At 35.8% G+C, this 25,688-nt stretch overlaps 1 protein-coding gene across 1 annotated transcript; it reads left to right on the top strand.

Annotated features, from left to right (window-relative positions):
• The first annotated feature begins 876 nt into the window (after nt 1–876).
• On the top strand, nt 877–24,782 carry LOC145685522 (uncharacterized). The gene is made up of 3 exons (XM_081757919.1): nt 877–897; nt 22,354–22,488; nt 24,270–24,782. The coding sequence occupies exons 1-3, from the start codon at nt 877–879 to the stop codon at nt 24,780–24,782; spliced, it is 669 nt and encodes a 222-aa protein (XP_081614045.1).
• The last annotated feature ends 906 nt before the right edge of the window (nt 24,783–25,688 follow it).

Raw genomic sequence — 25,688 nt, forward strand, 5'->3', positions numbered from 1 at the left:
GCATTTGCATCCTGTACTCTGAAGGTCATCATACAAGTAGAAATTTTAACTAAACAAATGTTTCATTTTATCAATATATATATATATATATACATCTCCAACACCTATAGACAGATGGAACATTTAGAAAGGTTGATAATTATGAAGATAAAGTTCAATAGTGCAAATTAACTTTGAGTTGAGCCTATCTAACTAGATGTGAGGGTTAGAAACTTGGAATGTCATTGTCGTAGAAACTTTAGGTAAGATTCTTCCTGTAAGAAGCTAATCCAGCTAAGATTATTATTACTCACATGCCGAAGACCCAGCTTTGGCAATCTTTTCATCTCTTTCTTAGGTCACTCATAGACACTTCTGCACAGTTTTTTAAAATGTATTTTAGATTACAAATCCAAATCCTTGGACTCACTTTCCATTTAATTGCCGCACTCTAAACGTAAACATTTATGTAGAATGACCTGTAGTAGATAGGTTGATATCATTAACTTTGTCCATTCGTACGTTTCTGTCATCTGCTTTCTGGCTTTCTCAAACCTTTGTTTTCTACATTAGTTTGACATCTGTGGCGCACGCAAAGGAGGTTTCGGAGTTCACACAATCCCTGGAACAAGATATTATGGAAAAAATAAAATACTTGCTATATTAAGTTATAGGCTACAAAAATCACTATTGTCGTGAAAATATATAAGATTGAGTCCTTGAACCCTCACACTTAATGACATTCTGGATACGCCACTGTTTGGCATTATTTAACTGTGTTCATTCACACGTTTGTAGTCTTCCAGTTTTAGTTTGTTCAAACTTATGGTTTCTAGATTCTTAGTACTAGCTCATTTCTGGGAATTAGGAGGCAGCTTTAGCATCCGGGAATCGAAAATGGGGTACCATGCAGCAGAGGTAAGCGTTCTACAACTGAGGCACGGTTCCCCGGTTCTCACGGTTCACGGTTCCCAACAAATATAACTTTTCTCTGATTATAATTCTTCAAACTATGACCTGTCTATTTAAAATTGGAATGCCAATGTCACGAATTTATCTCCGCAATGCACTATTTCCCTATCTTAAGTCCTCTTCTTGCTTGGCTTGGCAAATAGTTGTGTCAATATACTATCTTCATTTCAATGTTTCAAAAGCAAGTTTCTGAATAAGATTGACAGGCGACCGGGTGTGGAACAAAGGAGTTAGGCGAGAGGAATTATGCGGGAGTGACCTTTAACTGTTAACTCTAAAATAAACCAATATTTCTAGTATAATGATACCCATATTTAGTCAGCTCACAAAAAAGGTTTCTTTATGTATTAATCTACAGGCAGGGTATAAATCACCCTGAGTGCCTTCCAGAAAGAAATAAACTTTTCAAATACATCATATAGACATCCACCACTAGCGAGAATATTTTCGCACTTAATGTATTAAGAATCGATAATTCCTTAAGTGTTTTATATATCAAAATATGCATTCTGTGATAACATAACACCTCATTTACATTTTTATGGCCTTAATTTAAATCAATGTGTTCGAGGAAGTAAAATTAGATCAAGCTACTTTAATTTCAGAGCAAAATTAAATAAAAATGATAATGAATGTGTCTGAAAACTTAGCTGACATCTAGTAGCTGCAGCTGAACTTTGATTCAAAGATAGTTTATTACATAGTACTCGTACATTACTGGACATTAAAAATGCAAACCCTAAAAGAAAGTATATGTTTATACACTAAAATCTCGCAATCCCTTTTGTACATAATCTTTTTTTTTTTTTTTGTTGCACTAACGATTAAGACCATTTTGGCGCCAATCAGCGTTAGTGGAGGTGGGTTTGCTATCGCTTAAACTAGATACGGCAATATCTCACACTATCTGTTGTGCAAACGAAAATTTTGCGTGGACAAATATACACAAACGATTCATTAACGATTGAGACCATTTTAGCGCCAATCGGCATTGGTGGAGGTCTGGCGTCTAAACTAAATATGCCAATATCTCACGCTTCCTGTTGTACACAAACAAAACTTTTGCATGGACAAATATGCACAAACGATTTACTAACGATTGAGACTGTTTTGAAGCCAATAGTCGGGGATGTGGGGGGCTGCCGTTAAGACACACCCTCCAAATTAATTTTTAAGTATCTTAAACGCCAGTTTTGCGTGCCTAAAGTGTACAAACTATGCACAAACATTTGAGGCTATTTTGGTGAAATTGGGAAGAAGTGGGACTGTTCAAACGGACGTAATAAAATGTCTAAGAGTGCCTCCACGACACATCACTTGAACCATCCATATCCTCTTCAAACAGCAGGCAGTTGGCAGCCATAGACTCACGGTTCGGTATTGGGCAAGTGTTGATTGACGTGAGTGCGTCTGGATGATCTACCAAGGTCTTATCGTCAAATTCAGCAGCAATTCTAGCATATTTCCGCCCTTGGTAGCAGCTGATTATTAATTTTCCGCGACTTTGGTATCCATGTTGAATATAATTCTACCACAAAGATGAGAATATGACATCAAATCGATCCAGGAAGACCAAACGTTCTTAGTCAAACCACGGATCAAGAACTGTCTCCTATATTTGTGGATGCTATCTCATTCTTGATGTTTTGCAGTTTTAGTGACGAATAATGTATCTAACAAGACGCTACTCTAGAATATTCGTCTTGTCAGCATGTCTATGCACGTACAACACGATAATCCCAAAATTATTAAAGACTTATTCTTATTTTAGATTCAAGTAGCCCGAACCCCAGAGATTAGGAGCGGGTTACAAGAATTTATAATTACGGGTCTTTAAAGCCACTATCCCCAAATAGCTTCTACACGGCGATATAGTCGAATCCTTTTTTAATAATAGCTCATGACCCAAAAGAATATGGAGTAGAAACTTTTGTGTGGTGGTATTAAAATTTCGCGATAAGATAATACTAGTAGCTCTTCAAAGCCTTACTAAGAACACATTCTCATAAGGTAAGAAAGATCGTACATTATACAAGCCAAAAACACCGAATTGTAAAGATATTGTAAAGAAACACCGAGTCATTGTCTCCTCTATACATGGGGTGGTAACTGGACAAACTCATAGCGTGTTAAAAGATATGGCACCAACACGAATATCATCGGGACAGCCATTGCTAGGTTTTTATATGCACTAAATATGTACTTGTATTTAGAAAATTTGTTATATGAATATATTAGTGGCGTACACAGAATTTCTTGAAGAGGTTTAAGCCATTCAGTTTAAGTTCATATATTTATAGGATGAAAGTATAAATGTATATCTTAATATTCAATGAATGTATTTGGTAATATCCTGTTAAGAGGTGGGTTAAACCCGGAACCTCTCTCTGTGTACACCACTGTATCCTATCATATACTTGTAGGATATCAACAAAATTTAGAAATTGTACTAGCAACAAATGCCTGTAAGTACTTATTTTTTAATCTAGGGTTGCACAACAGTAGATTTTGAGCCAAATACGTCTCTTATAACCGAATTTCTGCTTTCCATAAGACTCTGAAATATAATATTTTGGTACATGGAAAAAGAGAAATAACACTCAGCTATACGCTTCAGTTGAACAGCTCACTTGAATTAAAACCCCATCCAACGACGCGTGGGACGAGACATGACTTTTCCTAATACGATATATCATGGAAATATTAAAGCGTTTTCAAAAGTGGACTAAGTAGTGATTTACACATAGCAGAAAGTTTTATATATAATCCGATAGCAAAATGTTGGTTACCCTTGTTCTAGTTAATAATAATTCTCTTTAGGAAACTAAGAATTGTAAAACATTTTGCTAAAAGGTATATGCCTCAAACTCTAATAGGTTCAAATAGTGATATTCTTTTAGAAAATAACAAGTGTACCATTCGAAGATACGTAACCACGATAATATCAATTTGCTGTTGTAAATATTTAAAGAGTTTTGTTTACATTTCCCGGTGTTCGTAAAATAGTTGGATAAATCAGGAACTCATACTGGGTGTTCACCAACAAGAAGGAGCCACATTCTGGGTGGTATTCTGCGTGAGATTCAGAAGGCGACACCAAAGGTTCTGGCAGTCACCTTCGGAAACATTTAATGTCATATTCATTTGTGTTTGGATGCTCAGGGAAGACATTTTCAGCACCTCCTCTGACAATTAAATTTTTATACTTACAGGTTTCACATATAAATGTTTTGTTCCCTCTTGTACGTTTACTTTTTAGAACAAAATCCTTCGAATGGGGCACTTGTATCATCGTTTTCCAAAAGCTCGCAACAAAGAGCGCCTTTGGCAAGCGTGAAACCCCTACCACTGAGTAGGTAAGACATAATCAGACATGATAAACCTTTTTATCATTATGTTTAGTGATTCTATGACTAACTTCATTTTTGTTAAATTAATATGTTAGGATTAGAAATGTGTTATTTATTTAGATATTGTTATGCAGGCCATAAAGTTCTATGGTTTATCATGTCTAATTATGGGGGACGGGTAGCCAAATTGATTCTTATTCATATGTTTTAATATAGAAAGTACGCAAAATTTTATATCATTATCAAATGGCTCATATTCTTTGAGAAGTAAAATTGACTTTTCTGTATTTGCAGTCTGTATTTTAACCTTCTTTCTCAGCACATAGCTCACATTATGTAAACATAGTCACCCACATATTAATTTAAGACCCAAACCAAATCAACTTACACGAGGAACTCAAGGTTCTTTGGCGGCAAACTGATAACGAACTAGTTTTCTGTGCGCGTGATTCCGGAATCGATTCTTGGAAGAAATATTTCTACAATCCGTATACTAGTTCGGATTCAAATTTAATCACTAGATCTAATCTCACAAAGCTTCGCTCCAGTCAATGGGTGTTGAATTGCAATCAATCAATCAAACCAGGAATAGAAACAGTGTTTCTAGCATTAAAGCAAAACGTTACCATTCACCTACGACGAATTTCGTTATAAATATGAAACATTCCAATAAAATTAAGACATAATTATCTAATTACATGGTAATTAGCATAGTTATCGTAAAAAATAACTAATACAGCCTGCAATATCGTGCAAAACTAACAGTTTTGGTAGCTTCTGGATCGAGTTACGATACCTCTACACGACAATGCCATTTTTGGTTTCTATGAGGGAGCAAAAGGAGATGCAAAGGTAAATTTTGGGGTAGAGCTATTTTTCCTATACCGAAAAGGATAGCAATAGATTACTTGACCTACATTATAATAATATGTCTGGGGTCAGTTGGGAGCAGATATTGCGACCAGTAGTATGTAACAGCGTCATGCACTGTAAAGTTACACATAATGCCAAATGTTCGCTCATTAGTCAGTGTGTGGTCTATTTTCCGTTTTGCTCCCACTTTGTTGCAGTAGATGAAAGATAGGGGCATTATAGATAGAATGGTATACCGCAGCGTAATCACCCGCCAATAACGACAAGCTGTGGCATTGGGGCTTTTTTTAATGGGCCGGTAATGGTAACCACACTTACTGCGACTCATACTCAGTATATAAAATCTTATTGCATCTTTATAAAAAAACAATTTCCGTCTACTGAGCACATGTTTGTTTCTGTTTGTTTTTCTGTATCATAAAGTAGCACTATTTTCTATGTATGATTCAAGTTTCACCAATCTATGTTACTTGGGAGTGGGACAGCATGTGAAAATTACGTACTTTCGTCCCTAAAATTTCACGGCGGTGTAGTATATTTAAGCAGTTTCCTTTTTTTTTTATTTCCAAGCATTCTAGTTGAGAAAGCTATAAGTTGATTTGGTTTTGCAAATTTCTGTAGGTCACTATTGAAAACAAAAAGAACACGTGATAAGTAGTATAAAAACAAATTTTTATTTTGGATTTAACTTCTTACGTTTATGCTCCGAGGCTAAGTGACACAATGGTGATGATAATGAACAAAATGGTACAATGAAGAAAGTGGGAAGAAACGTGAGAGTCCCAAGAGAGTTCATGGACACGGTTTTTGTCCACGACAAGTCCCACTTGGCAGGAGCTAGGATCGAACCAGCGACCCCATGCACTAGAAGCAATCGCTTTACCAGTGAGCCACGGTGGCCCACTTAACAAACAGAACCATTAGGGCTGACGAAGTTATATAATGTTATAAGAGACATTAAAGAACAATGTTTGGAAGAGAACTTAACATTTTGTTTTAAAGATAAGTTTTAATTAATTCTCAAGCCGGTTAGTCAGCTCTCCGATTAATAGCTAGTTGACTATATTTATAATATTAAACGAATTAACACTTGTTTTAAAGGCCTTTGTATTGTGGAGAAATTTGAGTACCAGAAAATGATGCCGTCATAAACTAAACACTTATACTTCTATTCTATAATAAAACACATGTAAAAAAAAAATAGTATATCTAGTAGCATTTTAGGGAGCACGATGGTTCAGTGGTAGAGCGCTTACCTCTGGTACGTTGAGTCCCTGGTTCGATACCTGGCCAGGTAAGTTTATGGTGGACAACATTGTACTCGTGGGTTTTCTCAGGATACTCCTACTTTCTCATTCCACCAATTCTTCCATCATCATCATCAACAACAACAACAATAACAACAACAACAACAACAACTTGCTTTAATCATGGTCTCTCTTAGCCTCAAGGGCATATTCGTAGGACGTTAAATTCAAAGATTTCATTCCATTTATCTAGCAGTATTTTCTAAAATATATACTGTATAGTGTATAGTATCTATCTTGCTTTCTGAACTTTGTCATTTTGTATTTTCTTGAAGTTATTCAGTAAAAATAATTGAATAAAAAACGTTGGGTACATGGTCAAATGTTCTAAGAGCAGTGGCGTAACGCAAAAATGTAGCCCCCCCTGAAAGATTATTTTTGGGCTCCCCTTCCCATGCACATTAACTTACCACCATATTATGTCCCTGTAGAAGACAATGGTTCATAAATCATAATTTGCATATTGACCACAGGAATTGTAATTAAAATTAATATTCACCGAAAAAGGCACACGAACTGCTCAATGTCTAAGTTTACTTGAAGCGGTGTAATCTTCTAGCATTTTTTGCTGCAAATTTTTCTATTATTTCAGTTAGATCTATTGCTTCTGCTTTCTCACATTCAACACTTAAAGTACTGAGATTGCTCAAACTTTATTGAGACATGGAAATGCGTAAATAGTTTTTTTTTAATCAAGTTTAATTTTGAAAATGATCGCTCCGCTGTAGAAACAGTTACTGGTAAGGTCAGAAATAACAAAAAAGCTGTGCATACGTCTGGAATACTAGAAGCCAAGGTATAGTTATCTATTAATAGGAGATATGTTAGTTTTCGAATTGTTGTTCAACTATCTCATTGTGTAAAACCAATTTAAAACTTTGAATTTGATATGCAAAACCCTCTGTCAGGTCCTCTTCATAAGTTAAAAAAAAAAGAAAGAAAGAAAGAAAGAAAAGAAAAGAAAAAGCGAATTGGTTTCCGATGTAACTCTTCATCTGAAGCAGAAGACAAGAACTGGGAGGTTAGAGCCTGTCTATTCTACCTGTGCCCTCGGAAAACATGCTAAGAGAAAAGAAGTGAATGACCTCAGCTGTGTTGCCAATTTGTCATTCAGTCGTCTGGCCTTGACAAGTGAAGATCGTAGGCTACTTAGAATGGTTAACAAGACCATGGAAGCGAAGTCCATGGAATAATTCATTGTGGCAACGCTTCCGCACCCAATAATTATAATTGAAAGATCTAGGCCGCAATGACGAATAATGTATCTAACAAGCTTGTCCCTCCGTATGAGCAGCTTGTCCCTCCTCTTTCGAAGGAAGTACGGGAAATCACGGGTGGGACAGCAACGCCAGCAAGGGCACAGTTGAAATAGAAAGGCTCTTATATAATAAGTAGCTCACTTAGTTCTTTCATTGATTCAAATTAATTTGGATTTGTTGTATAATGATGTCTAGAGTATTATTAAATACAGCTACTTAATAATGTCTTTCCAGGTTTGTCAAACGCTCGTCCTGAACTAATTCATCGAAATGTTTCTTGACTCTTGTTCTCAAATGTTATGCCGGAACCCCATTGTTTTCAAGTTCAGTAGCTGACAACACAGCATCTTGGAAATTATTTCTGCAATTAGATAGTGTATCAGTAGCATTCTGAAGAAGGGCTGATGCCTTGTAAAGATCAACGTCGTTGGTCTGAAGAAATTTTGAAATCAAGTTCATAGTTTCAAGTATTTTAGTATGAAGGACAACTTGTAAAACTAATTCAAACTTTTGCAATTGTTTCTTTAAATCATTTGACTCATCTACTTCGTTAGAGTTTTTGGACTGAAGCCTAAGTTTTGTTAAGGCTCTCACAATAACTGAATATGCATAGACCTCTAACGTAAAGCTCTATGAACCAAATCTTGAACACCAACACGTAGTACAAAGTTTCTTTAATGAATGTGAAGACGTTGAAAGCAATTCCCATTTTATAGTGTTATGTAAAAGTTTTGTTTTCCTGAACAGATGATTCAGCGTCATTCCAGACTAAGTTCAAATTATGTGCAGTGCAGTAAACAAACTTAACATTCTTTTGTTTTTTGAATTCCTGTTTTTTAGTCCCTATAAATACCAGACATATTTGCCGCCCCGTCATACCCCTGGCCACATTTTGACAATGGAAGTCCATTTTCCTGCAACATTATCAAAATTTCAGTTTCTAACCCAACAACCGTATGATCGGTAATATTTTTGAATCCTAAGAAACTCTAATTAACTTTGATTAATAAGGGCTTTTCAGATGGATCCCTCAGAATAGTAATATATCGATATGTTTGACTTAATTGGTCCTTCTTAGTAATATCTCGAGAAGTGTCCATAATTATAGAGAAAAAACTGAGCAGATTTTATCTAATTTAGTATGTCGTCTTTTACTTTTTTTGAATAGAAGTTCGATTATTTCATTTTGAAGTTTTGGACTACGATATTTCTCAGACGACTTTGGCCCGCTGATAAGTGGCTCCGAAATAGTTTCATGATTAGCCAATAATTCTATAGCAGATATAAAATTCCCAATATGTGCTTTCCCAATTTCTTCTCTATGACCTCGAAATGCTGGCTTGGACGCTGCTAGTGTAAGAGTAACGTTAACAATACGATAAATGATGTGTTTTTACTTATTTACTTCTTTTTTACTTCAGATTCCATATGCTCATCTATTGTATATTTTCTTTTTTCTGTATAATGATTATAATACATGCATTTAGATTAGATTTGTCTACTTTCATGCTTTAATATTTTCTTTGATAACTCTTGCCAATCATGAATTTTTTTTTTTTTTTTTTTTTTTACTTAATCTAGTTGAAAACCTGGCAAACTACGATCTGCAAACAATCAACATGGTTGGCAATACAAAAATGGTAATTTTGAAACCAGTCTTTGTTGTTTTTTCAGAATTTTTGGAGAATGATCTATTATTCTGTTCTGGATCTTTAGGAAACGGTTCTTGTGATCTACATGGTTCATGATGAACAATGAATTCCTTGGTTTCATTATCTAAATTATCAGGATAGTAAGCACGGTCAAAGGAAAATTCTTTTACATTTGATAATTCTAAATTTAGATCGTTATTAGCGGTAGGAACTGTTTCGGTAACAGTAGGCCCAGTACTATTAATAGTAGCAGTAGTAGTAATAGTACTAGTCATAGTAGTAATAGTAGTAGAAGGTGAAGAATCAGTTTCGATGGGAGTGGTATTCACATTTTCTGATAAAAAGTGAAACAATTTGACCAATTTTGATAAAGATTTTTCAACTTCTTTTCGTTCCTTTCTTTTTTGGGCACCGCTACAATGTTTGTACTTTGACTTAAACGGTTTCATATTTTATAAATACAAAATACTCAGTTCACTAAAAGCAAAACTAAGAAATAACAAAATTAAGAAACACCTGTATAGGCCTATGCGGACTGAAGTTCACTATAACAGATGAAGTATTAAATAAAAATGTAAGAAAGAGCATTGATATACAGTAATCGTTTTACAGCACTTACGGAAAATTTAACTAAACACCACACCAATGTTTATCGATAAACTCGTTCGCTGAGTCAAGTCACCTTTAAGAATTAAAAAAAAAAAAAAAAACTTTATACGAATAACTGACCAACAAGAGTACTTGGTACACATCGTCGTGATAAAGACGCAGTTCACACTCATAATCGAGAAAGAAAAAGAAAGTGTTTGTTGTCGCATTGATTGACATGTTTTCTTAAAGAAACCAAACAATGTAAGTCAAAGTGACCAGAACTTTTACTTTCGAAAACGGGATGCATACGAATCAACGACGGGGGGTGACTTCCACATTGCATTTTGGGAATCAGCAGTGTTTTCAATTTACAAAATACACAAGTAAGAATGATAACACAGCGTTTCTAACTTAAGTATTACCCAACAATACTTTTAACTACTTCAACACTCAGAATTCCCACTCAATTCCCACTTGAACCACAGAACACTCAATTCTCATTTGAATATTCAGAAGTTCTAGGCACGGCTGAACCTTCCCAATGAGTGTTGGTACGGAAGAGTGTAGAATTAGCATTGATCATTTATATTTTGAATAATAATTACGGGACACCTGGGTCATGTTTGCTTAAAAACGGGACATTTAGGCGTCCCGTTTGAGAATCATAAAAAAACGGAACAACGGTTGAAAATAAGGGACTGTCCCGGCTAAAACGGGACGTTTGGTCACCTTGATGTAAGTTATAAAGGCTCTGAACTGAATGAAGTAATAGGACTACGTATTCTTTCTGGTTAAATTTTTGCACCACAAGGAAGACATTTACAGCACGTTGTACAGTGGGCAGCAAAATTATTTAGTGCTAAGATGATTTTTAAACTGATATTGCTAGAATGGATGAATTTTCACCCAGAACACATTTGTATTTTCTGAAGTAAGTAATGTTGTTTAAGAAAATGGATATTCCGTTTTCATCTCCTTTTTGTAGCCCATAGTTCTTGACATTTGCTTCGCAATGGGCTCCAAACTCTGCGGACCCCCCGCACTGCAGATCTCGCGGGCCCCTCAGTTACGCCACAGTCTAACAGTTTTATATTAGTAAAAGCTATCAATATTATCATTGAGTGCGGATCCTGACAATACCTATGATTTGAAATTGTTTCCCTAACAGACTAATCTACCTTCATCATCGACGATACGTTATCTACTTAGTTAGGAATGGAACATAATGGCATCTTCTTCGCTATTTTATGTATATCTTAAAATCACTATTATTATAGACAATAAGATCTCCAACTTATTTTGTATTATGCTTTGGTTTAAATGACCATTAAGCTATTTAAAACTATAAAAATATTAACTTAAAATATTTTAAGCGAATAAGTTGAATGTCATTCTTAAAATTAACGGAAGGATGAGTTTGTAACCTTTAAGACTGAAATAAAGTTATTTTTGTTATTGGTGTGTTGTAAATTTATTTGGACGTAGAGACGCGTGCCATAACAGAATAAAGGAGCTCTTAATGATGTTCTATTATTATTATATCTTTTTTCTTCCTTTGCTGCAAAGCACAGATTACACGAAAGCAAAAGTTGTAAAAATCAACTTCGTGCTGGTCTGTAGCCAACAAACTTGACCAACATTTCCCAATTATTACCAGGATTTGCAGGATTTGTTCTCAGTAATTTGTTTCAAATTTATGATGGGTGCTCGATCACATTTTATTTTGCTTTTAGGCAAAGAAAACAAAAATATAGACTTGTTTTTCTTCTGTTGAAATTTCTTGTCCATTTGTAACTTTTTTGTTTATTTTTAAATACAGATGTCACGTTTGACCTTATTAAAATAAGATATTACGAATAATGTGGTTTTTATGTTTGCAAAATTACCCTTCTTTATACTTTTGTGTGTAATAAATGACGGAAAAATCTTTTGACATTGTACAGTTTATACGCATATACACAATATGCCAATGAGTTGTTAATAAAGGATACACCACAAAAAATCCTGAGAGGTTATAGATAGTAAAAGCTTCGTGAATTGTTTTAATAGTAACAATAATTCCTAAACATGTGTTAGAATAAGGAAAGAAAACTCATGACAATATGTGACCTTTACTGCACATATATATTTGTGAATCAGTAGCAGAGACATTATTGTTAACTGTTGCATTTGTCCGTGCAGCTGAAGACATGATTTGTATTCTATTGGTAAGTAAGAAAATACTAAATTACGCTAGCTAAGTAGTATAAATTTCGTGAACTTCACAGAAACTAAGTTTCTCTTAACGGAATATGCTCTATCACTTGACGATGAAGTGGAAAAAGCTGGTGCCGGTAAGAGAAATGATCCCACTAATCGGTTTTAGACTTCCAAATCTATGCTATGTTTAACTATGAAAAGTCTTATAAGAAGTTGGGTTGTTAGATTTTCAGAGAGAGAGAAAGAAAAAATTTAGGATTTTTAGTAAAGAAAAAAGAAAAGAAAAGAAAAAGACATTCTGAATTTGCATATAACAAATATGTGGTTTCAAACAATAACGTCAGATAATTGTAACTGCAAACTGGGGCAGTTTCATTAAAAGTAATTGTAACTCATAAAACACACAAAAAATTATATTACAATTCCTGATGGGAGCTCATGTGGTTGGGATCCACATTGAAAAAGATAAATGAAATTTTTCAGTTTTACATCCCACAGTTATGCCGGCTAGGCTAAAAGGAGACAGTGATGATGAAAAATGAATGAAATGTTGGAATGAAGAAAGTTGGAGGAAACGGGAAAACCCCGAGACAACCCACGCACACTGTGTTTGTCCACCACAAATCTTACTTCTAGCGGGCTGGGATCGAACCAAGAACCTCATGCACCAGAGATGAACGCTCCACCACTGAGCCACGCGACCCGCTATGATTTCACATAGTAACATCGAATAATTGTAATTGCAAACTGGGTCAGTTTCATTAAAAATAATTGCTACACGTAAACAATATATATATATATATATATATATATATATATATATATATATATATATATATATATATATATATATATATATATATATATATATATATATATATATATATATATATATATATATATATATATATATATATATATATATATTACAATTCCTTATGGGATCTCATTCGGTTCGGATCCACGTTGAGCTGTAAGTCTTCGTATCATGTAACCACAGTGCTGCAAGAACACTAAACTCAAATCATAATCATCAAAGGCATTCTGCCATTATTAGCAGGTGACATGCCGCAACTGAAATGCTTCCATGCTCCTCGGTCTTCCGCTAACTTCTTTGTCTTTAGGTATGATTTTTCTGTTTTGATATCATTTATCAATTGTAGTCTCGTTTTCCCCCTACTTCTCTTTCCTGTCACCTTACCCTCTAGCACGTCCCTCATGATACAGTTCCTTCTTAGCTAGTATCCCAACCAGTTTCTCTTCCTTATCTTAATAATATATAAAATTATTCTTTTGTTCTCCACCATTTCTAACGTCCTCTCATTCATTTTCCACTCGGACCAGGTAATTCACTCCATTCTTCTCCACATTCACATTTCGAAATCTTCCAGTTGTTATTCATTATTTTTGCGTAATGTTCATGTTTCTGCCCTTTATAATACAATACTCACACCAAGCACTTTATGAGTCTTTTTTCTCAGCTCTTTCCTCAAGGTCCCACAAAATAGATTTCTATTCCTCCTAAAGGTTTCTATCGCCATTCCTATCCTTGCTTTTATTTCACGTTCACACTTCATTTCATGACTAATAATACTACCCAGCTAAAGTCAAATGCAATGAACTAAATATATCACAAATCTTTGTTGCATTTAGTTGTATTTTAAGCTCTATATGTTCTCTCTATGTTCAAAAATTGATTGCAGGACACATCGAAATTTACGACTTGGAGTTGTGCTCTTGTTAGTTCATAGTAGCTTCCCTGCCGCAATATATATCATGATGGATCGAAAATGCGATATGATTGAGGCGGTTTGACAGACGAAGACTAAGATGATAAAATCAAATTATTCTTAATCATAAGATTGGGTGCAGGTTAGATAGAAGCTAGACAAGCAACCCCGTGCATTTTGTCTTTCTATACTAAATTACATTGTTGGATTGCATTGTTAACAATTTGTGAGAAATCAGTTCCTCTAATTAACAAAAGCGAATCTGCTTATAAAAAGCATTTTCAAAGTGCCCAGGATTATTATTTCTTCTATTTATTTTTTTAAAAATAGTTTTACGGGAAAGATAAGAACGTATAATGTAAAACATACTACACAAACGTAGAACTTACGGGAAAACGTAAGATCTGGCAACCCTGGGATGGTTGTGTTAATCTGTCTATCAGTTTGTCTGTTGACAAGTATTAGAGCAAAAATGATCAGAGATTGTGATATTTTTGTTTAAAAATAAGGATTCAAAGAAATAAGTTTTCATCTCCTTTCTTAACCCTCTACTAAAACTAGGTGTGGTAGAAATCAACTATCAACTTCTGATTTTAATGTTGGTCCATATAGAGTATGAACGATCAGAGAAAACAAGTATTAATACTCAGCATACCAAGAATAGGTTTTCATCTTAAGTTCTATCGGTCTATTCAAACCGGAAGAAGTAAAAATTAACGATTTCTAGTTTCAATAGCGATCGACACAAAGCTTTATAGCTGCGCACATGGTAAAATGTAATCTTTCCGTTTAAAGTCCCACGCTTATGTCCTTTAGGCCAAGGGAGACGGTGAGTAAGGCAAGAGAAATGATATTGAAATAATTGGTGGAATGAGAATATAAGAGGAAACGATAGTATCCTGAGAAAACTCACGGACACAATGTTGTCAACCACAAATTTACTTGGTTGGGTTTCGAACCAGCGACTCCACACACTTGAGCTACTGTGGCTACCTGCGCTCATAGTGTTGCTACTGTTTTCAGTGAAGTTAAATGGATCAGAATTGTGCTGCAAGGTGTTGCTACTATCGATAGTAAAGCAGTAGGGTCATTTCACGGAGAGGGGAGGGAAGTTTGTCCATTGACATAACGGTTTCATGTTTCTTAGTATATTAGTATACGATATAATAAAATCATGCGTTTCTCAAAATCAGAGGGAGGTATGATTACCTTTCCCCTGCCCTTCTCAAATGTAGTAGTAAAGGTAAATGATCCAGATCTAGAGTTTCAGTTTTCATTGTATTCCAACAGAGGGGTTATATATGTCTTAACAACAACGGGTAGTCATATATGTAGCATGCTATAGTGATTTTTAAACACCATTCAATTGTTACTATTTATAATTAAGTTAGAATGAGGTACATATTTGAATTTCAAAGTGTGTAACTTTGCATTCATTGAAGCGATTTATTCTTTGTATGCACTATGGAAGTTTACTGGTGAATACAGAAACAAACATAATCAATTTTAAGTTACTTAGTTGGATTGAACTTTCGGTGCCCTTTTCATCATCGAGGCTGTATAAGACGTGAATTTACAATTTAAATGTAATGCGAACCATCGTAATACTTTCAAAATTTTCAAGGTTCTCCAACCAAGAATTGAATTCGGGACGTCGTGCTTCAAAGGCTAGCCAGTACACCAGCGAGATGGTCACAATACATGTTCAGTTAAAGAAGTCAGCAACTACAATTACGTGTATGATACTTATAAAGGAGATTCAAATTTTGAAGTATTTTCCATTCAAACTTGATTGCATTGCAGGGGCGGATCCAAGGAGGGGGCAATCGCCGAAGACTTACTTATTTTATATATAAATAAAACCCATCCCAGAGTTTGGAGCTCTTAAAAGTAGCTCTAAGTTCCAGTATTACAGCCCACCGCCCCCCAGAAGTCCGTCCTGGATCGGTCCTGGAACCCAGAGATGTAGTTTTGACTTCTATTGTCCCGAATATCCATAGATACTTACCGCACTCACTGTGTATTTGTGTAGATCATGTTATATGTGTCTTGGAAACATAATAATCAGTATCTATAAGAAAGAAAATCCAAGGATTCAGTCATTACTAATACGAGGGCTATCCAGAAAGTAGATTACGTTTTGGAATAAAAAATAAACAAAGTATAGGAAACAAATTTTATTATATACAGATGAAAGCCACACACAAATACTACTTTTCGACATAGTCACCATTCAAATTAAGGCATTTATCGTAGCGATGTACGAGCTTGGAAATTCCTTCGTCGAAAAATTCGGCCGCCTGCGACTTCAACCACTTCGTTACCTCTTCTTGCAGCTGTTCGTCGTCATCAAAACGCTGCATAGCCAGCCACTTCTTCATTGCTGGGAATAGGTGGAAGTCGCTCGGTGCCAGGTCGGGACTGTACGGCGGATGAGGAAACAACTCCCACTGAAAAGATTCAAGAACTTCACGCGTGACATTTGCCGTGTGGGGCCGGGCGTTGTCGTGAATCAACAAGATCTTAGAGCTCAACATTCCTCTGCGCTTGTTTTGAATTGCTCTTCTGAGGTTTTGCAGAGTTTGGCAATACCTTTGAGCGTTTATTGTAGTGCCTCTTTCCAGGAAGTCCACCAAAATCACACATTTTCTGTCCCAAAAAACAGTCGCCATCATCTTCCTTGCCGACATTGTTTGCATGCATTTCTTGGGTTTTTGGGGAGAACCTGTGTGCCCCCACTGCATTGATTGCAATTTCGTTTCACAGTTCACGTGTTTCACCCATGTTTCGTCACCAGTAACGATGCGATCGAGTAAAGAGTCACCATCCTTATTGTAGGCGTCCAAAAAGTGCAACGCTGCAGCCATTCGCTGATTTTTGTGGTCCTCTGTCAAGATTTTTGGAATCCATCTTGCACAAAACTTGTGGTAACCAAGCTTTTCGCTGATGATTTCGTGCAACAAACTTCGCGAAATTTGTGGAAAACTCAAAGAAAGTTCCGTTATTGTGAACTTTCGATTTTCACGGACTTTAACATCGACTTTTTCGACAAGTTCGGCAGTCACTTTGCTGGGTCTCCCACTTCGATCTTCGTCGTGAACATTGGTTCGGCCATTTTTAAATCTTATGACCCACTGTCGCACTCCACCTTCAGTGATAATGTTGTCCCCATACACTTCACACAGCTGCCGATAGATTTCTATCGGTTTACAGTTTTTTGCTGTCAGAAACCTTATTACTGCACGCACCTCGCAGCTCGCGGGATTTTCAATTAACACAGACATTTCAAACCGTCACAGTATCTTAACGGAGCACAGCACGAACCTCTCACTAGCACGGCTAGATGCCGACTGAGCTGCGCAATGCTCTGACCCCAAGATGGCCGCGCTAGCCCCGCCCCTAGCGGACACAGACGAAAACGTAATCTACTTTCTGGATAGCCCTCGTACTTCAAAATATTTAACGGTATTAATGAAGTATCCGTGCTATTTTTATTTTTTTTATCTGGCTTGTAATTAAGAGGTAAAATAAGTTACCGAGGAATGTAATCAATTTAAATTTTTGCGAATTTAAAATTTAATCATTTAAATTTTTCAGAAGTTAATTTTTAAAGTTAATAATTAAAATTTTAAAAAAAAATATGGTAACAATTGAAAAATTAACCTTTTTAACTTTTTCTCAGAAACCACTTGGAATGATTTTTTTAAGTATCGTAATTTTACTGTTTATCAATGATTAGTTTTCTTTGAATACACTAACTTTTCATAAGAGTAGATTAATTTTTGCCTCAAGTGGCCTTAACTTTAGTCATTTCACAACTTAAAACAATTCTCATTGCATAGTAGTGGAAGTTATAAATTTTAATTTTAATCAATTTTAATATTGAAGTTAATTTTTAATTTTAACTGTTACTTTTCTCTAACGTTAATTTTTAATTGAATTATATTTTCATTAATTTTTAATTTTAACCGCGTTAATTTTCTCTAATTTTTAATTCAATTTTAATTTTAAAGTTTTAATTTTTAATCCATAGTGCATTAATTTTTTAAATTAATTTTTTCAACTATGCTTCTTACTCATTGATATACAAATGGGGAGTATTCTTCTTTTTCTTTTTGAAATGAAGACTAATTTTTTTTTTCACAGATTATTTTTCTTTTAAGTCTAACTAAATGCCACTTGTTTCATCAAAATACATTTGAATTATATACACATTTATTATTACTTAATTTAAATTTGAGTTATAAATATCAAAATTACACTCCCCTAGAATTTAATTTTCATGAATCAAGATTCCTTTAAATATATTTAAAAAAAGAAATCACTAAAACAAATCGATTTAAATTTCAGTTTGTTTCAAAGAATATAAAGCGCTGCTTCTCTATATGTCATGAGACTAGAAAATACTCAATACCATTAAGTTAATGTATTGGTTCGGTCCAATAGGAAACAGTCTTCTATAACGCAATCAATGAATGAAGTGAAGTCATGTGCACGATGTCACAAACTCCGTACATATTCAGAAAGAGGATGGGGTGTCCAATCCGCCAGGAAGCACAGTATTTTTAGACAAGGTAGTGTGAAAATGCACGAAGGAGAACACTTCCTTTATGAGTTGAAAGTGAGACATTTTGCACATCTACCCAGGAGGAACATCAACAATAGTGCATTTGGGTTAGGAGTGTTGAATAAATACCACCATATCCCCATCAGTTTATGGAATTTCGTGCCGATGACATAACATTGAGAAATAAACCGCAACGTTTCCTACCAAAATTATGTTCTGATCAGTTCATCAGAGGCACCATGGAAGCGGACCTTGGAAAATTGTTTGTTTAGCTACAGTTGACTGTAGTATAGAATTAAGAATACATCACACTACTAACTGTCAGTGGTTCGGCGCAATTGGTAACATGAGAAAGATAATTTTTTTGGAGAGGGATTTGAAAGTGGCATACATAGTTTGACCATTTCAATTGCACCAACCCAATACAAATAAATCAATCAATCAAAGGAGAAAAGTCAAACACTACTACTGTTGGATGGTATTGAAACAAAAACGAGGTTTATATCCTCATATATAATACTAAAGAAAAAAAGTGGAAGATGAAAAGTTATCTGTTTCGCATTTGGTGACTGGATTTAAATCCCAAGGGTGATAGCCAGCTTTTTTCTTTCTGTTTTCCCTCAGTCTATTTAGTTTACAAAGAGAATCTGGGTAAGAATTTAACTTTTGAATATAAGTGACCCAATAATACCTCCCATATTTTAAAGGTTAATAAAACAAAAAGTATTGCAGATAAGAAGTTGTTTATTCAAAAATATAAAATGTATTGAAAACAGTTTGTAATTAATTTGCTCCGATTTGAATTACTCTGTTTTATTGTGTGCTGAAGTGTGTTAAGTATCTCGCACGAAATCTCAATATGGGTGAAACGTCTCGTTGTAGAACATTAAAATGCATCTGTAAGGGGAGAAATTGTTGTTGATGCGTTTAACACATTAATGATAGACGACGAAGGCACAGATTATAAGAATATTGAAAGTGATTTCGGCGATGACTCATTGTTACCATGAGGAGCGAAGCTGATATCAGAACGAAGTTCACCGGTCGTTGATCACCACGAAATCTGTAGTTCGTCATATGTTCCATCACCACCAAAGAAAACGTGTACAAACTTCCGGTACAATTACTTGGCCGATGCATAGAAGATCTCATGCAAGCAGCCCAGAGGCATGAAGCCTTCCCAGTTGTGCTTTCTTGGATTAACGACTGACATGTGACTGTATCTGAAGACCATTCTAAAAATTAAAAAGACACCCACAACGTCTTGCAGACGCTGACATAACTTACAAGCACGATTTAATAATGCTGTACCTGAGCTTTTCATCGCAATGAGACAACACCGTGCAATTATACAAGACCGCACCATACGGATCTGGGTAATGAATATCAAGAAAGAATTTGATCCACATAACAAGTTATAATTCACATCATTCAAATCATGATCAAATTCTTCAAACAAAAAAAGAATGTTTAGCAGAGGATTACACATGAAGTTAGCACGGGAGTTGATATTGGTGCCACAGCTATTCACACAACCACCGCAGACGTTGTTAATAAAATTAAGTCTTTCATTACAGAGCACGAGTTCACTTCAGATCAAATCATTAATGGAGATAAGTCCAGACTTGATGAAGAATTAAGTTCTGGCAGAACTCTTATCACTAAGGGCAGCAATATGATCTTTGATGCCATAGCTTCAATTGCCGCCACGATGCATTCATATATGATTATGTTGGTGATTGGAATTGATGACATACTGCTTCCACACATGTATATTCTTGTTTCAGAACCCAGTGGTCACTTTCCAGCGAGCGTGGTCGCTGTATTTCTAATGTTAAAATTTTTTAAGTAGATAACGATTATGTCCAAACGCGGTTTTGCATTTTTTATTGGAACAAATCTTGTAGTACGATTTGCAGGGTAAGAACTGTGTTTACTCCCGGACCGGAAACAAGGATAAACTTTATACGCCACAGTTCCTGACGGTGTTTATAGGTAGTTCTATAGTTCCTGACGGTAGTTCTATAGAAAGCAGATTCGTGAGAAATGCACAGATCTTGTATAACCTGCTGATATGTTATTCTTTCATACATTCTTTTCAAGAACACTGTTAAATGGGGACGCGGTGGCTCAGTGATAGAGCGCTCACCTTCAGTACTTGGGTTTCTGGTTCGATCCCAGCTCGCGCCGTGTGGACTTTGTGGTGGACAAACACCGTGCTCTTGGGTTTTCTCGGGGTTCTCCCATTTCCTCCCACTTTCTTCATTTCATTCATTTCTCATAATCACAATCTTCTTTAGCCTAACCGGCATAACCGTGGTACGTAAAACTTAAAGATTTCATTTCATTTTCAACACTGTTAAGTTCATCACCGCATTAAATGTGGCAACGCGAGATCTTACTCCTTCTTTAGTCATTTGTTCATTATCAGTTTTCTGCAAGGCAATTCAAAAACATGATGCGCTTTGCGTTCTTCAAATATGGCTATTCCAATGAACATCCCTGGCCATTCAAAACGCCTTCCGAATGTTATTTCGAAACAGTACTCAGAGGAATGTTGCAAAGACGCGTGTGACAAGCTTAATTTCATCCTGTGTGCTCGCTGTGATAAATGTTTATGTGTTGGCCACTCATTCTTTATCGACATTTGCGTCAACTGCAGCTAAACTAAAACGGATGAGCATTGTTTTATATTCGTTTCCTCTATTGGTCTTCTCTCGTGTGCGATATTCGCGCACGAAAACCGTCCACTTTCTTCACACACATATAATCAGTCTTCTCTTTTATCTTTTTGGTGTCCAAATTGCTAATGTGTTGCGCTTTTTCTGATATGAATTTTCTGTTGAGTTGGAAACACTCTGATTCAGATGACAGCCTTGTTTATGGGGTTTTCCATAGTCCTTGCTGTCCCTCTTATGGTTGGTAGGTTAATTTTGGTTTGCTTACTTTCACTGTTAGCAAAGTGTTCAGTTTCACCGTCATTACTGCTTTCTCTCATTTCGACGACATTCAAAGTTTTTTCTTCCTTAGCTCCGCTCCCTATGGTTCATTATTATTATTATTAAGTATTCTGCTTTTCGGTAGGTCCTGGGACTAATGAGGATTTTTTTTTCAATTTTAGATTTTGGCCTGGAAATGTTTCTTCCACTTTTGTCGATCTTCGGTTTCCTCTTTTAACTCCTAATATTTTCTCCTATTCTTCAAATCATCGATTAGCTGTGTTCTTCTTCCTTTTCCTCGCTTCCCTTCCATCTTTCCTTTTATGGCGGTGTGAAGAACACAATTTCTTCGCAAAATGTGTCCAATCCAATTGGCCTTTCTATGAAGGATGGTGGCTAGAAGTGTCCTCTTTTCTTCTATCCGTTTTAAAACATCTTCGTTTGTTGCTTTCTCTCTGTCCATTTTATCTTCTCCATCTTCCTCCAACACCACATTTCAAAGCTCTCCAAATATTTCTTCTCTAACTTCCGTAATGTCCAAATTTCTGAACCATACAGTCCAATGCTGCATAGAATATTAAATTTTGGTAATCTCCAAGTTTTTCATGCTCAATCAGACGCCGTATGTTTGCATCGGATTTAGGTGAAAACTTTGAGGACCTTTATCTGTCAGTGTGTCAACCAGATACTTTCGAGGATGTAGTCAGATAGTGGCAATTATTTGAAGGGCGTAATATGCCTATTTTCTCTACTGGTATATTCTATAGCACTTACGACCTACCTGGATCTCCGGTGAAGATGTGGTTCTGTCTTGAATGAGAGTCGAAACCTCAAATAAGATTTACTGATCTTAAAGCATTATTTAATCATAATTTTATCAAGCATTTATTATTTTTGTTTAGCTAAGAAATGACTGTAGAACATTCTCTTTACAGATTGCAACTTTGGTAGCGTCAACGGCATGCTCTGGTGTCGCTGACCACCATCATCCAAATGCAGTAGCACCTATAATTCCTGCACCAGTGGCACCAGTTCGAGCTCCATTGCCTGTTACGCCTGAATATCCTGAGGTAATAGCCCTATTACTTTCAGACTCTCTAATTATTCATTAATTATTTGCAAAATATCAAAATAATAGAAATTAACTGAAAGAAAAGTCTAATCAATCACTATTGAATTTATTAAGAACAACTAACACTATTATAATACATATATTGAGAGTTTATATATCCATTTTAGTCCTATACTCCATTTTTGTGCTAGTTTCCCGTCAATGCGAACTTAATGTCAGTATTAATTAGGAAATGATAATCTTCCGTTAGATGCTGTAGTAGACTTCTTTGAGTGTGTTGTGCGTTGGTTGGAATAACCAATAGAAGTATCTCAAAATTTGTGTTTCGAAGTTAACACTCGTACCTTAAATTATTTTATGAGAGCTACTGATCGCTGTAAGAATCTAGGCGATTGAGGATTCATTCCTTAAATTAATTTACGAGATCTACCGATCGCTGTAAGAATCTGTGAGAATCATATGCGAGTGAGGCTTCATTCCTCCAATGATTTTACGAGAGTTACCGATCGCAGTAAGAATCCGCAAGAATCATAGGCGATTAAGGCTTCATTCCTTAAATTAATTTACGAGATCTACCGATCGCTGTAAGAATCTGTGAGAATCATATGCGAGTGAGGCTTCATTCCTTAAATGATTTTACGAGAGTTACCGATCGCAGTAAGAATCCGTAAGAATCATAGGCGATGAAGGCTTCATTCCGTAAATGATTTTACGAGATCTACCGATCTCTGTAAGAATCATAGGCGATTGAGGACTCATTACTTAAAATATTTTACGAGATCTACCGATTGCTGTAAGAATCATCGGCAATGGAGTCTTCCCTCTAAGATATTGAGTTGATGAGAAGGCTTAGCGATCGGTAGATCTCGTAAAATCATTTAAGGTATCGATATTAACTTTCGAAACGCACATTTTGAGATACGCGTATTGGTTATTCCAAAGACGATTAGTCTACTAGCTGATGAAACACACGGCGTTGGTCGAGTAAACTATAAGAAGTTGTAGCTATTTTAACTGTTTTATATATATTTTTGGCCTGCTTAAAAGTAGAATGCTCGAAAACTCTGGAATTCGTTTCGAATTATTTTCAATGAGGAGATTATGTATCAAGTTTCATCTTCCCTAACTTGAGGGACTCCTAAGATACTATATCGTTTAGGAGAATTAAAATATTATAGAAATTTCCCTCTCCTCCCATTAGAAGTGAAATTTTCTTTATCGCTTGGTTAAGTATATGCAACTGTTGTTTCTAAATGAGGGGTTTATGTACTGAGTTTTATCTCCCAAGTTTGAGGAGCTCCTGAGATTTGCTATAGCATAATTCTCTAATCGTCTGCCCATTAGAATCACTTTTAACCAAAGTTACATTATAGAAAGTTCGAGGTAGATACTATCTATGTTCAAATATTTACTTCAGATTTTCGATCCGAATTCAATTCCTGGCTGGAGCTCATGTGTCTTCGGATCCCATCTTAAGCGGTAGGTTCATGCTTCATATAGCCCTACTATTGAAATGGACACTGAACCTCAAATCAACCAACCCAAACTGTTCAGCCGTTTCTTTTGATGATGAGATACAATAATTTGAGCTCCTCTGCCCCCTTCCTTAAGATACATACAAAAAACTCTAAGTAGCCTAAGATCTCTTATAGCCTATGATCTCTTCCTTACAGTCATCTTAAGTATCTCAAGCCAAAGCAGGGATTAAACAAATAAAAAATTCTGCTTTATATATAAGATTTACATTCATACTTCAAAAATATATTTTCCTTTCTTTAGGCCTATCCAGCATATTCTTTCTCCTATGATGTGGCCGATCCAGTGACAGGTGACGTGAAGAGTCAGGCAGAAACACGAGATGGAGATGTCGTCCAAGGTGTTTACAGTTTGGTAGATGCTGATGGAACAACAAGAACTGTCCGATACACCGCTGATGCCATTCATGGGTTCCAAGCTACTGTCGAGAGGTCAGGAGAGCCTGTTGCTCCAGCTCCTGCTGCATCTCACCCTGCTCCTGTAGTAGCTCCTGCACCCTTTCATTACAATCATCCTTTGGCTGCTCTACCATCTAATATAGCTACTCACCATCATGTAGCTCCAGTACGCTCAGTTCCTCATCCTCTAGTAGCACCTGAATATCAACCAGCTCGTATTGCTGAACATGGTACTCCAGTCATTCCTAATTCTGCCAGGTACTCAGGATATATTCCACCTAATCCAGGATATTTGGGAGCACCTTTCCGCTCTCCTTATTCGTTGTTCGGAGGTTACAACTATCCTTATCTTTACTAAATGGTGAACCAAGATCTTACAAACGCTATCAACAGAAAGGTGATATTTTTCTTGCAATGAGTACGGTATGAATAAAGACAATGCTCGCAAAGTATATTATAGTATTTTTATTTAAATCTACAGTAGACAGACTGACTTATATTAAGTATTATTTAAATTACAGAATCTTAATCTACTATCTATATTATAAAAGAGAACGTACAAAACCTTTGTTCCCTCATCACGCTAATACGGCTGAACCAATTTCTTTTATTTTTGGGGGGTTATTAGGATTTGGACCCTAGATGGTTTTTATCATATCACTTTAATTTTTAATTACCAGTGTCTTGAGATAATTGACCATTCAAGTGTCCATACGTACAAATCCTTTGTTATTAGTTCATCATAGGTATAAAAATAAACGTATTTATATGCAACCCGCATGACCGTGTCACTCGGCGGGTTAACATAAATGACAGGCGTTTTAATGTTAACATTTACTGCAATTTGAAAGCGAAAAAGTAAAAATTATCTAAGTAACAAAGTTTATTGCGTTCCGGGGTGACCGCAGCGAAGCGGGTCACTCGGCGGGTTAACATAAATGACAGGCGCTATAATGTTAACATTTACTGCAATTTGAAAGCGAAAAAGTAAAAATTATCTAAGTAACAAAGTTTATTGCGTTCCGGGGTGACCGCAGCGAAGCGGGGTGAACGCTGCTAGTATATATATAAAATTGAAAATCACTATGTTTGTGACTCTAAATCTCCAGAACCGCCCGACCGATCTCCATCAAATTTAAAACATGGATGAGGTTCGAGACTGGGCTGGTTTTAGGCTATTCACTTTGATGGTAGAACTGAGGGGCGGAGGAGGAGGAGGTGGAGGTGGTATAGAAAAATAAATAAAACTTAACTCCCGAAACAC

The sequence above is a fragment of the Thermobia domestica genome, chromosome 5 (genome assembly GCF_964235325.1).
Source record: "Thermobia domestica chromosome 5, izTheDome1.hap1.1, whole genome shotgun sequence".
NCBI classification, from domain to species: domain Eukaryota; kingdom Metazoa; phylum Arthropoda; class Insecta; order Zygentoma; family Lepismatidae; genus Thermobia; species Thermobia domestica.

Coding starts and splice junctions, on each gene's coding strand:
- LOC145685522 (XM_081757919.1), top strand. CDS start 877: ATGGGGTACCATGCAGCAGAG. Junction 898..22,353: donor TGGGGTACCATGCAGCAGAG/GTAAGCGTTCTA, acceptor TTCTCTTTACAG/ATTGCAACTTTGGTAGCGTC. Junction 22,489..24,269: donor TTACGCCTGAATATCCTGAG/GTAATAGCCCTA, acceptor TCCTTTCTTTAG/GCCTATCCAGCATATTCTTT.